At 42.7% G+C, this 15,332-nt stretch overlaps 1 protein-coding gene across 5 annotated transcripts in view; it reads right to left on the bottom strand.

Moving 5' to 3' along the window:
- Positions 1 to 15,332, bottom strand: part of OSBPL5 (oxysterol binding protein like 5) — a 268,153-nt gene that overhangs the window by 55,989 nt on the left and 196,832 nt on the right. For all 5 annotated transcript variants that reach the window (XM_053283574.1, XM_053283575.1, XM_053283576.1 and 2 more), the window contains 4 exons: positions 14,100 to 14,173; positions 9,989 to 10,069; positions 8,965 to 9,066; positions 7,464 to 7,667 (listed from right to left, as the gene is read on the bottom strand). In XM_053283574.1, the coding sequence (XP_053139549.1) occupies positions 7,464 to 7,667; positions 8,965 to 9,066; positions 9,989 to 10,069; positions 14,100 to 14,173 (461 nt within the window). The remainder of the gene's footprint in view (positions 1 to 7,463; positions 7,668 to 8,964; positions 9,067 to 9,988; positions 10,070 to 14,099; positions 14,174 to 15,332) is intronic.

Here is a 15,332-nt window from a genome sequence, read left to right as displayed (position 1 = left end):
CCTCCCGCTCAGTATGACCCTAGACTTCTATTTTTATCGTGACAACCTATCTCTTCATGGGTCAACATCAGTATTTCAGAAACTATTGATATACATTTGCTTTCTACTCATTAAGCTTGGCCTAGTCTAAGAGAACCAACATAAATGGATAGTGTGGAACTCTGAGTAGGAGACCAAGGTTTAAACTCCTACTCCCTCAATAAGGTTCATTAGGAAACCTTGGCTACCCAGCCTAACTACTCACAAGGCTGTTGTGGGGATAATCCAATATGTACCCCGAGCTCCTTAGAGCAGAGGCAGACAACCAGCTGTTGTTGAACTACAACACCCCAGCCCCAGACACAGTAAATTAGATGATGGGAGACTAGCAGTGTTCCCTCTAACAGGGATTCCCAAATGTTGTTGACTACAATTCCTATAATCCCCAGCCAAAAGCCATCGCAGCTGGACATACTGAGAGCTGTAGTCAATGACATCTGGGAATCTCTGTTATAGGTAACACTGGAGGCTAGGAGGGAAAAGTGATAGACATACTGCCATCAGCTTTCTGCATTACACCTTTTGTCATGTGGTATCTCCATTTTTCTCCTAAACAAACAATATCCAAGAAAGGTTAGCATACAGAGAATGGCTAAAGAGTGTTCAAAATGCTACACATACATTAGAGAAGTGCTCCTTAGGCTTACACCACTTCTGAAAAGGCAGGTCAGCATTATTATCCCTAAAATGCAGATAGAGGGTTCAAGATGAGTCTTGCCCAAGGCCACCTACTGAGTCCATAGTGGGAGATTGAAACATAGGAGTTCCGGCCTAACAGCCCTGTCTCTTAGCCATTACACTAGCGTACACTACTGCAGACCAAAAGCCATTGTAGATGGGGATAATGGGAGTTGTAGCCCAACAATATCCGGAGACCCAAGATTGGGAAGCTCTGCAGTACTGGATTGTTCATGCACTGGACAGATAGATCATTACATCATTTGAAAAACAGTACTGCCTGTATAGATGCAACTTAGATTCTTTGTTCATCTTTTTTTAAAAAACAAACAAACACAGTCTTCAACACAATCCCCTCCACCAAAGGGCTTCCCTCACAGAGTCTTGATTTTGTAACCACCCCCCGCCCCAAGAACCTCATCATTTGTATCAAGAATGCATCATTTCCCAATGCTCAGCTTTCAGATAAAAGGGGGAAAGCCACAAGGAATGCTGCCAGATCATATTAAGTCAGCTGTACTATCGAGAGCTGCTATGCTGAGTGATGAGATTCCCAGCTTTGCTCATTTTGTCTATTATGTCTCCATAGAGATAGCTTTAGTTTTTTGTTTCCCCCCCACAAGCCTGTCTTGTGAAAGAGAAAAGATGTGCTCAGCTGGCCTCTTCCAGGGAGGGCAAGTAAATAATGTACTCACTCCCTGCCGGAATACAGACTCTTAGCCATTAAAAACTAGGTCAGAAAATGTGTTGCTTCAGCAGTTCATGCTGTCAGATCTTCTCCATATCAACATGGTCTGCTGCATTTCCTTATTTTTCTCTTCACTGTTCAATTCCTGAACAGCAAAAATCTGAATTTAAGATCCCCACAATTGCTTTAAATAGTCTCTTGGAGATCAGTGCCAATTCCTTGAGACTCCAGGCCAAGCCAGGAGGGCTGGCAACCCTATATATCTATCAATAAGATAGTGATGGATTTGGACTGCAAAGGCATGGATTCCAATAACTTCTCCATTATACACTTATGAGATGGTTTTAGGACAGTAACTATCTCTCAGCCTAAGCTACCTCGCAAGGTTGTTACGAGTTACCTGAGAGAGTACTTTGCCCCATATGTCCCAAATTGGACCTTAAGATCTTCTTTGGGGGCCCTGCTCTGAGTGCCCGTCCCAAACAAGGTGAGGCAGGTGGCTATGAGGGATAGGGCCTTTTTGGTGGTTGCACCCCATTTATGGAACAGTCTCCCCAGTGAGGTTTGCCTGGCATCATCACTTTATTCTTTAAGATGCCAGGTAAAGACCTTTCTCTTCACTCAGGCCTTTTGAATTTGATGTTTAATACTGACTCTATAAAGATTTTTTAATTGTTTTGTACTGTGTTGTGTGTGTGTGATGAGGTTATGTGTTTTGTGTGTTTTTATTTGATGTTTCAATACTGTGTTGTGAGCTGCCCAGAGAACAATTTGTTATGGGCGGCTAACAAATAAAGTTTATTATTATTATTATGAGGATGAAATAGGATAACACTGCTCCGATTAAAATCCCCTTACACAAAACTATGGTGCGGTCACATTTAGAGTACTATGTACAGTTCTGGTAACTGTAGCTCAAAAGAGACAGTGTAGAACTGGAAAAGGTACAGAAGAGGGCAACCAAAATGATCAGGGGCCTGGAACACCTTCCTTATGAGGCAAGACTACAACATCTGGGGCTTTTTAGTTTAGAAAAAAGACAATGAGAGAGAATTGACAGAGGTCTATAAAAATTATGCATGGTGTGGAGAAAGAGAGAGAATTTTTTCTCCCTCTTTCACAATAGTAGAACCAGAGGCCATTCCATGAAACCAATTGCCAGGAAATTTAGATCTGACGTAAGGAAATACATAGGAACATAGGCAGCTGCCATATGAGTCAGACAACTGGTCCATCCAGCTCAGTATTGTCTACACAGACTAGCAGCGGCTACTCCAAGGTTGAAGGCAGGAATCTCTCAGCCCTATCTTGGAGATGCCAGGGAGGGAACTTGGAACCTAGATGCTCTTCCCAGAGCAGCTCCATCCCCTAAGGCGAATATTAAGTGCTCACACAGCTCTAGTCTCCCATTCATATACAACCAGGGCGGACCCTGCTTAGCTTAAGGGAACAAGTCATGCTTGCTACCACAAGACCAGCTCTCCTCCTGTTTCACACAGCATATATTTACTGTTTGGAATTCCCTGCCATGGGATCTGGTGATGGCTATCAGCTTGAATGGCTTTAAAAGCTGTTGAAACAAATTCATGGAGGACAGCTCTATCAATGGCTTCTAGTCTTGATGGTTATAGGCTATCTCTAGGCTCAGAGGCAGAATGCCTCTGAATACCAGTTGAAGGGGAACAGGAGAGAGGCATGCCTTCATCATCTCTTGTGTGTGGGCTTCCCAGAGGCATCTGGTGAGCCACTGTGTGGAACAAGATGCTGAACTGGATAAGCCTTGGGCCTGATCCAGCAGAGTTGTTCTTATGTAGTAGTTGTTGCTGTTCTTATGTTCTGTGCTCCTTGGGAGGAAAGTTAAATATAAAAACCAATCAGTTTTATTTCCAGACCCAATAATCTGCCTATCAAATCATTTTCTTACAATGATTAGGGAAAGCCCACTCTTTCACTCCTCAAAGTTAGGACTAAACTAGATATTATGGACACAGCCACGTTTATTTTTCACGTGTCTACCCTGCTCATATATAAAGCAGGGGTGGGTAGAGGAAACTGGTATAAAGAAAAGGGATGCATGTATCAAGGAACACATCCTTGTCTTTCTGCTTAGTGTTCTGTCTCTCAGTCCAGTTCCACTACTGAAAATGAGCCAGCCTGGGATAAAACTGCCTGGGCCAAAAGAGCATGAAGATGAATAGCAAGGGAGGGTTCAGCTACCTTCATTCATGAGTCTTTTGATGTAAAAAAATAATTAGACACTTCCCCCATCCCCTATTCTATATAGGAATAGGCAGGCACATGAGCAAAAATTGTGGCTGACCCCCTAATGTCTCATTTGGCCTTTAGATGCATAATTTGAGTGAGATATTTAAAACTTCTTTCAAAAAAATGATGGGCCCTACCAAAATGAGCAAGCATCTTGGTAGGGATGTGCACAGAACCAGCGGCGGGGGTGGCACTTTAAGGGCAGGGGGAGGGTGCACTTACCCCTCCTGCTGCTTTTCCCGCGCCAGCGTATTTTTTTTGTAAAAACCTCCGGGGTGGCAGCATCCCTCCCTGCCACCCCATTGCCCTCCTGGGCCAGAAGTGGCTGGAAGTACCGGACGCACGTGCGCACATATGTGTGTGTGTGAAAACAACAACTAGCAAGTGTTAGCTCACAAGTTTCTGTCTCTATGCTATCTTTGGAACAACTGCTGCTGTAGCCTAAGCCGCTGCTGGTGTGCTGGGCTCTGTATTATATTATTATTATTAATTCGATTTCTCTACTGCCCTTCCAAAAATGGCTCAGGGTGGTTTACACAGAGAAATAATAAATAAATAAGATGGCTCCCTGTCCCCAAAGGGCTCACATTCTAAAAAGAAACACAAGACACACACCAGCAACAGTCACTGGAAGAACTGTGCTGGGGGTGGATAGAGCCAGATACTCTCCCCCTACTAAATAAAGAGAATCACCACGGTAAAAGGTGCCTCTTTGCCCAGTTAGCAGGGGCACCTGTAGTAGCAGTTTACATGCCTTTTAAAGAGCTGAACCATGCACACAGCAGCAGTGAAAAAGGCAAGGAGCGGCACAATGGGGTGGGCACAGGGTAGTGGCAGGCTTCTGGGGATGCTCAACAGGACATCTGGAGGCCCCCCGTGACAGGAGCCAATAAATCAGAGCCCCAAGGCTCATGGCAAAGAGCGCCTCTGCCCAATCATTTAGGAGTCCAATTAAGGATGAGGATTATATAGGAAGCCGCATTCTGTCAAGCTATTCAGTCATCTTTTAAACCTATCATTAAGTAAACATGTTGACACTCCACATTTTGCCACCTGTAATGCTACTAGAAGATATCAACATTTCTCCCAAGGGTAATATCTGATAATAGACCAACAACCTTAAAAATGCCAAAATGAGATCCTTCAGAAAGGTAACAGCACAAACTATTTCTGCTGTTGACTGCACTGTTGTCAGACAATTCTTAGGTTGCCATTCTAAGGACACTTACTAGGAGGAACGTTAACCCCACCGAACAGTTTATTTTCAAGTAAAGGTGTTGAACAGGATTGGGCTGTTAGCCATTCTTCAAGAGCAGAACTGCACAAACCTTGGCCCTCCAGCTGTTGAACTACAACTTCTATCATCCCTGACTAATTGACATTGTGGCTGGGATGATGGGAGCTGTAGTCCAACAACAGCTGGAAGGCCAAAGCTTGTGCACCCCTGTAGAAGAGCATTTAAAAAAATTGACCCAAACAGTTTTCCTTTGAAATACTGATGTCAGGAGTGGACCTATAACACTGTCCCTGCTGACAAGAACAGAATTCTTAGTGATTCACACAATCACTGTCAGAAACGGTAGAGATGGCCCTTCCATGTCCACCTCAGTCCACACAAATCACTTATTTGAAAGCTCCACAGATTGAAGAAAAGCACCCTAATGCCTGCTTAACAGCATTTCATGTTAAAAACAAACAAACCCCAGTCATAAAGGGTTTATCAGTTGGTTTCACAAAAATTAAAATACGTTTGCAAAAAGCACAGATTGAAATTTGTAATGACCATTACAAGGGTTTCCATCACGCCCGGCAACGTGTGTAGTTTATCTGCCTGAAGAAGAATTCTGGTGAACTATTGCTACTTATATACCATTTTTCAGGACAAAAAGTTTTCAGTTTATATAGAAAAAAAAAAAGAGTTTGGTGGTTCCCTGGCTCCAAACAATGGGTTCACAGTCTTAAAAACCCCACCACGCACAAGGTAAAAACCTGCAACAGGCACAGGAGAGACTCCAAAGCTTGCACAGTACTGTGTGTTTCTTGTTGCTTAATCCTAATACAACTATTGTTTCACTGTCTATGAACAGGATCCATATTTTGTCATGACTATAGCCTTTTTTACACATTCTCCCAAGGTCCTCTGCCCACTTGTTACTTACATTTGGAGTTGGGCAGGAGATCTCAGGAGAATTTGGGGAAATTGTAGGGATCCCGGTGTAAGAAGTCAGAGAGACATGCTGGTTTGGGACATTCTCCTGACATTTCCCCAGCTTACCAACTTCGGGTGGATCATGTGAAGCTGCCCTAACTTGTCTCATTTATTCCAATGCTGCTTAATCATGACTAATGTAGTCCAGATCCTGACCTGCTCTCTGTATGAAATTCTTGCTATGAATCCCCAAAATATGCGATTTTCATTTCAGAACAGTTTGATATTATTTTCTTACAGAATCACAGTTTTAAAAGAGCGGCAGCTTATGCTGAAACCAGCTTTAGAAAGTAGGCTGGATTCTGAGTAAGGACAGCTACTGGAGATTTATTCTATTCTGACAGACATCTCTAAAGCCAGGAAGAAAAACAACTTCAGCTCTACTACCAGTATTTGTCCAGTCTCTTCTGACTGAGTGATCAGCATTGCATTATTCACACTAAGGATCCTGCTCACAGCCTCTCTGCTGTCAGTCTGCAAACTTGCTACTTTTAGCAATGGAACAGATTGAAAAGTGGTTAAGCACTGCTCCTTCAGAGCACCAAGACAGATGTTCAACTTCAAGCTTGTCAGGAGGTAGCCAGGGCTCTTCTCATTAATTACACTGGTGCCAAATGTCCCGGGGGCACATACCTGATGTCCAGGTAGAAATACTTTCTTGACAGTGTTAGTGGGGTATAAATACAAGCTGCAGGAGCTTTCAGCAATAATGTCTTTATTGTGACCAGAAACCCCCATAGACTAAAAGGTTAAATTGTGCTTGAGGCATATAAATAAAATGTAGCTCAGTTTTTCCTAGAGATTCAAATTTAATTGGACAGGATACATGCAAGGTGGAAGGAAATTAAGAACTGGGACAGTGGGAAACTGTAAGTTGTATCTAGGATTACATGGTATGGATTATGGTCAGGGGGGTGGCAAGCTTAGAGTGGGCCCTAGGACAACTGAATGTGGCCCCCTCTCCTCTTCCGGCCCATTTGAAAAACATGTCTTTTACTATTTCCTGTCTTTAATATGTAAAAGCCAAGAATTGTGAACCACCCCCCACCCCACCAATAAATCTTGCAGAGAATCATGACCCCTTTATACACACAAATAAATCTTGGTCATAGCAGGAAAATGCAAGACAAGTGCGGCAATGTGGAACAGGAAACAAAATATATCCCACCCTAACTATACCCCATTGATTCCTCGTAGCTACGGCTCCATAGCATGCCTTTGGCCTGGCTCTTCCCTCCCCTGGTTCATGATTAGCTGGCTAAGTACTCAGGCTCAGCCCACTCCCCACTCAGCCTGACTGACAGACTATCTTAGTATGGAAGGCCCAAACAATCGTTTTCTTGACCTAGAAAGGCTCCCTAATGGATAGAGTACAAAATTTAACGAAAATGGGAAATGCTTCCAAGATGAAAATTCTGCTCAAGTCTTCACTTGTATTCATTCAGGATTTTCCTCGCTTTAAATTTCAGCACTGTCAGGATCAGCACCTAGAAAGTTGTAAAAGCTAATCTGCAACTTGCGAGGAGCTTGCTTTCTCCTCCAAATAAACTTGATTCAAACGGTCAGCTTCAGCATGGCACTTACCTTCACAGCCCAAATCGACTGATCCAGAGGATGAAACAGTTTGAAGCAGAAGCCATCTTTTTTGGAAGGTCTCTCAATCAGCTCGCAAGAATGAAGCAAGATGGTGCCCACCCACTGCCCTGTCTTTGGTGTCTTGTAGATCAGCAGCACTCCAGGCTTCAGCACACACCACAACTTGGTCCAGCTTTTCAGAGTCCCACGAATCTGAACAACAGGAATCAGGAGCATTTAACCTTTTCTCCCCTCTGTACTAAAGCAAAAAGGGGTTCCAACCACTGTTAGCATCATTCTAATATGGCCAGGCTGCCTTTATTCTGAAAGCAAGCTCAATTCTTCCAAGCGGATTGCTGTACTATTCCACTCGAAGTAACTAGGATGGAAGCCAAAATCCCAGTAGCATTGATTGTGAAGAAAAAGGGCTGGCTTTCCAAAAAGCTAATTAAAGGAAACACACAGTTTTCTTTTTGCCATAGGACTCAAGTGCTGCCCCTTGAGTCACTGTTATATTTAAACAGCACTCCCCTAGAGAGGCTAAGGCCTCTTGCATTCCAAAAGGAACATATGCAGAAAGAACCTTACATTTGTACATCCCCAGAGTCTAAAGAAATACTCTATTCCATCTGCCTTTTTGTGGTGCAGCCTAGTTAGTATTTCAGTCCCCTCACATAAAGGTCCCAGAAGGCACCAAAGGTACCATATTTGTCTTCTGTATCTGTTGTAGCCGCATTGGGATGAGCTGACCAGTTCTTTATTCCCCATAAACAGACACCAGAGACTGACTGTTAGCAATGGATCTGAACAAGAGAGATCAGAAAATAAGTTTCTGGCTGCATTTGTGTGCAGCCCATGGAGTATGCCGAGAGATGCTGCAGTTAATAAGCCACCATCAACGAAAAGGCCATGGGTTCACCAATAAACACATGCTCTATGTACTTGTGAGGCTACTTGGTCAGTTCCTGGCACCTCCAAGTAAAGGGTTTAACAGCTACAAAAAGACTTCTGTCTGAAATCCTGCAAGCTTTCTGGGATAGATGGACCATTGATCTGACAATATAAAGCATCTCCTTCGCTTTCCCCTAAAAATATCCACTGCTTCTAAATTTGCAACATAATTAATGAATTTCTATAAATGTCTCCATAAACAGTTTTCCGACAACTTGGCTTTATATCAAGAAAAGGGCCTACAGCCAATGCCATAAAGCCTTCCAAAACAAATATGTCTTTTGGTAGATTTGCAATTATACTACCCATATTTTTCAGTTCCACTTGACCAAATTTTATCATCTGCTTTGCCAGATACAAGTTCTAGGTTGTTGTCATTTTTAATGGGTCATTACTTCTGCCTTCAGCTTTTGTTCTCCCAATGGTCCTGTTTTTAAGCAGCAAGCAACTTTTGGAAAGAAGGCAACTGATGGATTCTGAATCTGCAACACTAAAAAGGCTGCTCAACTTAGATGTCCTCATCTAAGTTGTCTTAAAATGGTGTTTTGCACTCAATTACCTTCAACCAATCTGCCATAATGACCACACTGGGATCTTTCAAAGCACTGAAAAGTTGCTTGGTGGCTCTTTTCTTCTCTTGCCTGTAGTTTTTCTTCTGTACCTGTTGTACCACCAAGATCAAAACAGTAACCATGAGCACATTTTTCTCTTTCTACCATTCTAGCAAAAAAAAAAAAAAAAAAAAAAAAAAAAAAAAGAGGAAGGGCAAAAAAACCAACCCCCCCCAACAAAAAACAACAACCCAGAGAGAGAGATGAGATGAGACTATGCAATTCATTTAAAGACAGCAATACCCATTGTACAAAACTCATTGGAAGTTTATGTAGCATTCAGTGCAACAGAAGTTGCAATATATATTTCTGATTTTCTGGTAAAACTGCTTTTGACTTGGGCTACAGCCAAGGCAGGACAAGGCCTGGTCAGTCACACCTACTAGGCTGCACGGCCCCTTACACTTGGGAGTCCCCACTTGCCCCTGGGTGAGCAGCCTGTTGTCTGTATGGGATGCCAGGCAGCAGGAGTGTTTACCTGGAAGTTTTTCACACCCAGCTTTTAGTTTGCATCTCCTCCAGAATGGAGATGTGCATTCACATATCGGCCAAATTTACCCTGAAATGCCTGCAAGCTATCAGGGAGCGCTTCACACACAACTCGGGTTTTTCATTGCGCATTAAGAGTGTAGCCCAATTTATATCAAGGGTAAAAAAAATTCCACTTGTGTGTCTGGTTTTGGGGGGCAACTTCAAACTCGCAGTAAAGCCTCACAGAAAACCCACAGAGAAGCCTGCTGTCTGGAAAAGCTCCTGGAGTTAAAAGTTATGTTCCACCTTCTTCTCTGCACCCCCTGCGCCAGCCATCATCGTAAAGCTGCTATTTTTATTTTACACATAAGTCACTCCATATGGAATGACAATCTAACAAAATAATGAAGCAGCGTGCCCTTAGACAAAGGGGAACAGTTACAAATCTCTCAGGGCAACAGTTTTCCAGTCCTCTGCAACACACAGACAAAGGGCTCCTACCTTCAAAGTCTCTTTCTTGTTGTTTTTACCAGTAGGTGATACACACTCTTTATCAGATCCATTGCAAAACTTGTATTCAGTCTAAAGAGAAAGGAACAGGGATGAGTTAACAAGAAGTTAAAAAAAAAAAGCTGATCACAAGTTTAAGTACAAAAAGAAGAACAGACCTCAGCAATAAACATCTGATCATGAAGCAAAGAAATCAACACAATATGACTGTAAGAGGCACACTCCCCTCTCCCCGCCACCGCCTAGCACAGAATGATTTTTTGTAGCAAGGCAGAAGTAGACGGTGATTAAACAGCAGGATCAGGAACAGAAACAGCCATGGCTACTTTGTTTCCTGCGTAATCTGAGGATTTAATCATACAATTTAATGGCTACCCAGAGCTGTACACTGGTGGTACAGTGCCACATGAACTAACCAATTTGTCTCACTGTGAGAGATCACATTAAATTATAAACATCTATAGAAGCACATTTTAGCTTATCAGGAGGCTTTAAAGGGTGGAATATTGTGCACCTCCTTTAATGCTCATTGGCTGTTTAATTTTACGATAAAATTCAGGGAGGGGGGCAAAAAACTTGAATTCTTGCATGTTGCATTTTCATGCAAGTCAGCTTGATAAAAATAAAAGAAGGAAACATGTACCTGACTGACAGAACCTATTCTGGCTCAGTTCATGCAACTTCGAAGTTCAGTGTTCATATAGACACTGAAATTTATTTATTTACATTTTATATCCCGCTCTTCCTCCAAGGAGCTCAGAGCGGTGTCCTACATACTCAAGTTTCTCCTCACAACAGCCCTGTGAAGTAGGTTAGGCTGAGAGAGAAGTGACAGGCCCAAAGTCACCCAGCAACTATCATGGCTGAGCGGGGATTTGAACTTGGGTCTCCCTGGTCCTAGTCCCGCACTCTAACCACTACACCACGCTGGCTCTCTATAAATGCCATAAAGAACCTCTTTCAAATGGGCTTGGGTTTGGTAGAAACATGATGTACCTGCAACCATGAATTGCAGTCCAAGAGTTCCTTTGCCCTCTTTTCTCAGCAGTGATGCCCCACTCCTATCCCCCAGCATTAACTAGGTTTTCACATTACAGCTGTGCTGTTACAACTACAAAACTATGTAACACAAGAACTGAAAACATGGTATGACGATTAGTTTAATGCAACTAATTGAATCATGGTTTGCATTAATGCATTTGTACTCATGGTTAAATTATGGGAAAGAAAGTGGGGAGCTTGATCCTCAAAGGGATGGAGAGTGTGCACATGCCAACAATTTCAATCTCTTAAAGGGATCAGTAGCATCACATCCATATCGGCCCTTAAAAAGGCACTTCTGTTCTGCTTAGCTCGCCAGTCTCCATCACCTTCTGCAGCACAGTACAGAGTATGATAAAAGAGGAGATAAAGGCAATATAAAATACATACATACATATACTTTTGTATGAAAGCTATTGGGTTTATTTGTTTTCTCATCACAATTATTCACACACACACACACACACACACACACACACACACACACACACACACACACTCACACTCTTAATTTGTGCTGGGGTAAAATACCAAAGGGAATTATTGTGTTGGCAACAGCAAACATCCCTAGAATGTTTGGACTCTGAACACAGTGCTCAAGGAGCACGAAGTACATGTTCCAGAAGTCACGCTTCCCTGTGAGTCTCTGTATCAGAGGCTGTGCATCCTGCCAACCTAATCTGGTCCTGGCTTCTATGGAAGCTGAAAGCATAGCAAGCAAAAGGATTAGGACCAATGGATTCCATTAGCAAAGATGGCCATTATTAACTTAGGGTGGTTGAAAGGCACAGACATTCATATTATATTAGCAATAGCAATAGCAATAGCACTTACATTTATATACCGCTCTATAGCCGGAGCTCTCTAAGCGGTTTTACAATGATTTAGCATATTGCCCCCAACATTCTGGGTATTCTTCTTTTTTGCAATTCTTCTTGCAATAGAGTTCCCCAGACCTACTCTGTGAGGAGGAACAATGGCAGGACTGACTTACTGTACATTTTATAGTGGCTGCGCTGGTGCTTCACTCCATAGATTTACCTTAGGCATTCTAAGTGTGTGTTCTCCACTCTGAGAAGAATGTGAAGGACTGGGTACAAATGACTAATGTACTTGATAAGTGCTCTGAATGTTGCAAAGAGGACTGAACCAGATAGTATTCATTTCTGCTGACGTCAGAGGAATGAATAGTGCATGCTTGGCAAGACCAGAGATGCTTAAATGCCTACACCAGACTGCTCATTGCACAAGGTGAAAAGTGTTTGTGGCTTCAGTGCATTCCCCAATGGACAGGTGCCAACTTCATACTTGACATCAACCAGCTGGGAGAGAGAGACAAAAAGCAGCTGCTCAAAAGCGGACAGTAGGGCCAAACCACGACTGTGCTGCATCTGTTCCATTGTCCTATCTCCAGAGCTGTCAGCTCTTCACTTTTCATTATCACAACAAATGAAAATGTATACATTATTTTTGCAGCACAGTCTCGCACATGGTGAACTGTGGATTTTTTAACAAGCCGTAAAGCCTCCCCATATTCTCCTCAAGGTTGGATGGTTGTAAGTATTAATAATCTGTGGCTGGTGGCATCAAGGCAGCTATTCCCTCAAGCTGGACAGTTTCATGGCTAGTTATCTTTTTAGGAATGGCTTGCCTTCCCTGCTTTTTCTCTATGGTTTTCAAATTTCACAGATCCACTTATTCTTTATGTGCTTGTAATGTACTTGCAGTTTTCATGAGAAATTTAATTTTTCTTTTTGCTGTGAGTTTTTTTTTAAAAGAAAGCCTTCAGTATCTCTGAAGTATATGATATGAATCTCATTTTCAATTTTAATACCTAATATCTAGTGGAGTTTTTAAAAATCACCTTGTAGGAGTAATGCATAATATAAGCCAAAGAAATAAAAGGTTAAAGGCACAATCTCCACCTCCATGCACGTGGATAAATCCAATTATGCAAAAGTAGGGGCTTTAAAAAAACAACAACAAAAAACTCCTCCTCACCACAAGTGGCAAGAAGGCAACATTTTTGTTGACTTTTTAAAAAAGGAGCCAGAATTCTTTCCCAAAGCTATATTTAAGAAGAATAACAACATGTCCTAAAAGAGAAAGTAATATTGTTTTATTGAAAATATCACACACACACACAAATATATTTGTAAACCAATAAAAACATCGATGTTGCTAGTACAACTTTGCTTATAACACAGCAAGAACACCAATAAAGCATCCACTTCCTTAGCCAAAGAACCAGGAAATAAAAAGGGATAGGTGCAGCAATACATAAAGGGATAGGTGGAACCAACATCTTCAAGCCACAGCAAGAGATGTAGTCAGTATCTAAGGACGGAGCAATGACAACCAAACAAGGGTATAAAAGGTCTTCTCCTCAGACATCTGTCAACGTTCAGAAAAGCCTTAAAACTTTTCTGTTTGGGCTATCCAACAGCCAAGGTTAAACAGATCTAGAATGATTTTAATGTAATGAGATATTTTAGTGTTATTAATCAAAACCCAGAGAACCATGGACTAGCTCATAGGACTATATTTTATCCATCTACTCTTCAGTGGCGTAGCAAGGGCAGAGGGGGCCAGTGTTCAATGGATGAACACGGAAGGGTGACATGCACCCTCCTGCTCATTATCAGTGGCATCTTGCTGCGGCTGCTGCTCCTGCCACCCACCGCTGCTTTCTAGCTGGCTCCCAAGACCTGTGAGAAGCTCAAAGGCTCCATATTCCTTTCTTCAGAGTGAAATGGGGCCTTCCTGTTTCTGACTGACCTCAGGGGGCTGGCAGGTGGCAGGAACGGCAGCAGCGGCAGCAAGACCCTGCCAATGGTGATCAGGACCAACGGCAGTGCCTTGCTTGCTGGATTTTTGGGAAGAAAAAACTTAATTGTGAAGGGAGGAGCCGAGTCCAAAGGGTTAATGTACAGAGAGGGAGGATGGGGGGTTGGGGGAAACAGCCCGTGCTCACAGACCACGGGTTAACACCAATAGCTACGCCCCTGCTACTGTTCTTTTTTATCCAAGTTACAATGATCATCTCTATAAGCCTCATTACCTTGTTAATTGAGTTTGGAGTCTGAGGAATCTCATCCTTCAGCACGGTCAAACTGTTTCCTTCCATGTCTTTCCCTGGAATACAAGAGCAGAAGCAACACAGTGATGATTTCTATGAAAAACCATAGCCACTGAAACACTCATCCTGACAAGGGCTTTGCTTCTAAAAGAAAGAGGAGCAGAAATATCTGTGCGCCCTAAGCAGGAGCAGTAGAACAGCTATAGGAATATTTAGGTCATTTTGAGTACTGCAGAAGAGGATATAGAAGAACATCACATGACAAAGCTATTGATAATTGTTCAAATTAGCTATGTAGGCCAATGGATTATTCTATTTGGAACCTGGTATTTTTGCCTTTTACTGCTTTCAGTCAAGGTCTGATCACATATACAGGCTCACCAATTATTTCTCTCCATTTGATGACTGGCAGCTGAAGGGATGAACAGACGCCATTGAAAAGCACTGCATTGTAGGCAATGAAGAGAGAGGAAAGTTCTACCTGTGGTGTTATATCTGCAAAAGCCTATTCACACATACAAATTATCACTAGCTACAGAGGCACTGCATGATGAACATGCATGTGTAAATGCTATACAGACTTACTCGGGAGCAAGTTCTGCTGCAATCCATGAGACTTACTTCCAAGTACACATGTACAGGATCAAGTTACACATATGAACTTGTTTTCTCCATGCCTCTATCAACAGTTCACAGCCAACTCTATGGAGCCAGCGTGGTATAGTGGTTAGAGTGCTGGACTAGGACCGGGGAGACCCGAGTTCAAATCCCCATTCAGCCATAAAACTAGCTGGGTGACTCTGGGCCAGTCACTTCTCTCTCGGCCTAACCTACTTCACAGGGTTGTTGTTAAAGAGAAACTCAAGTATGTAGTACACCGCTCTGGGCTCCTTGGAGGAAGAGCGGGATATAAATGTACAGTGGACCCTCGACTTACGAACTACTCGACATCCGATGTTTTCGACTTACGAACGACAAAAATGGCCGCACGCTTACAAATTTTTCGAGCTACGAACGGAAACCGTTGGTGGTTTAGATGCGGTTTCCTCGACTTACGAATTTTTAGATGCGGCTTACTCGACTTACGAATTTTTTCAGACCTCCGTGGGTGTGCTTTTCGACTTACGAAATTTTCGACCTACGAACGTGCATTCGGAACGGATTAACTTCGTAAGTCGAGGGACCACTGTAAAACAACAACAACAACAACAACAA

This window comes from Hemicordylus capensis, chromosome 1 (assembly GCF_027244095.1).
Source record: "Hemicordylus capensis ecotype Gifberg chromosome 1, rHemCap1.1.pri, whole genome shotgun sequence".
In the NCBI taxonomy this organism is placed as follows: Eukaryota; Metazoa; Chordata; class Lepidosauria; order Squamata; family Cordylidae; genus Hemicordylus; species Hemicordylus capensis.
Note: the sequence above shows the minus strand (reverse complement) of the source record. Positions and strands in the feature narration are given on the sequence as shown.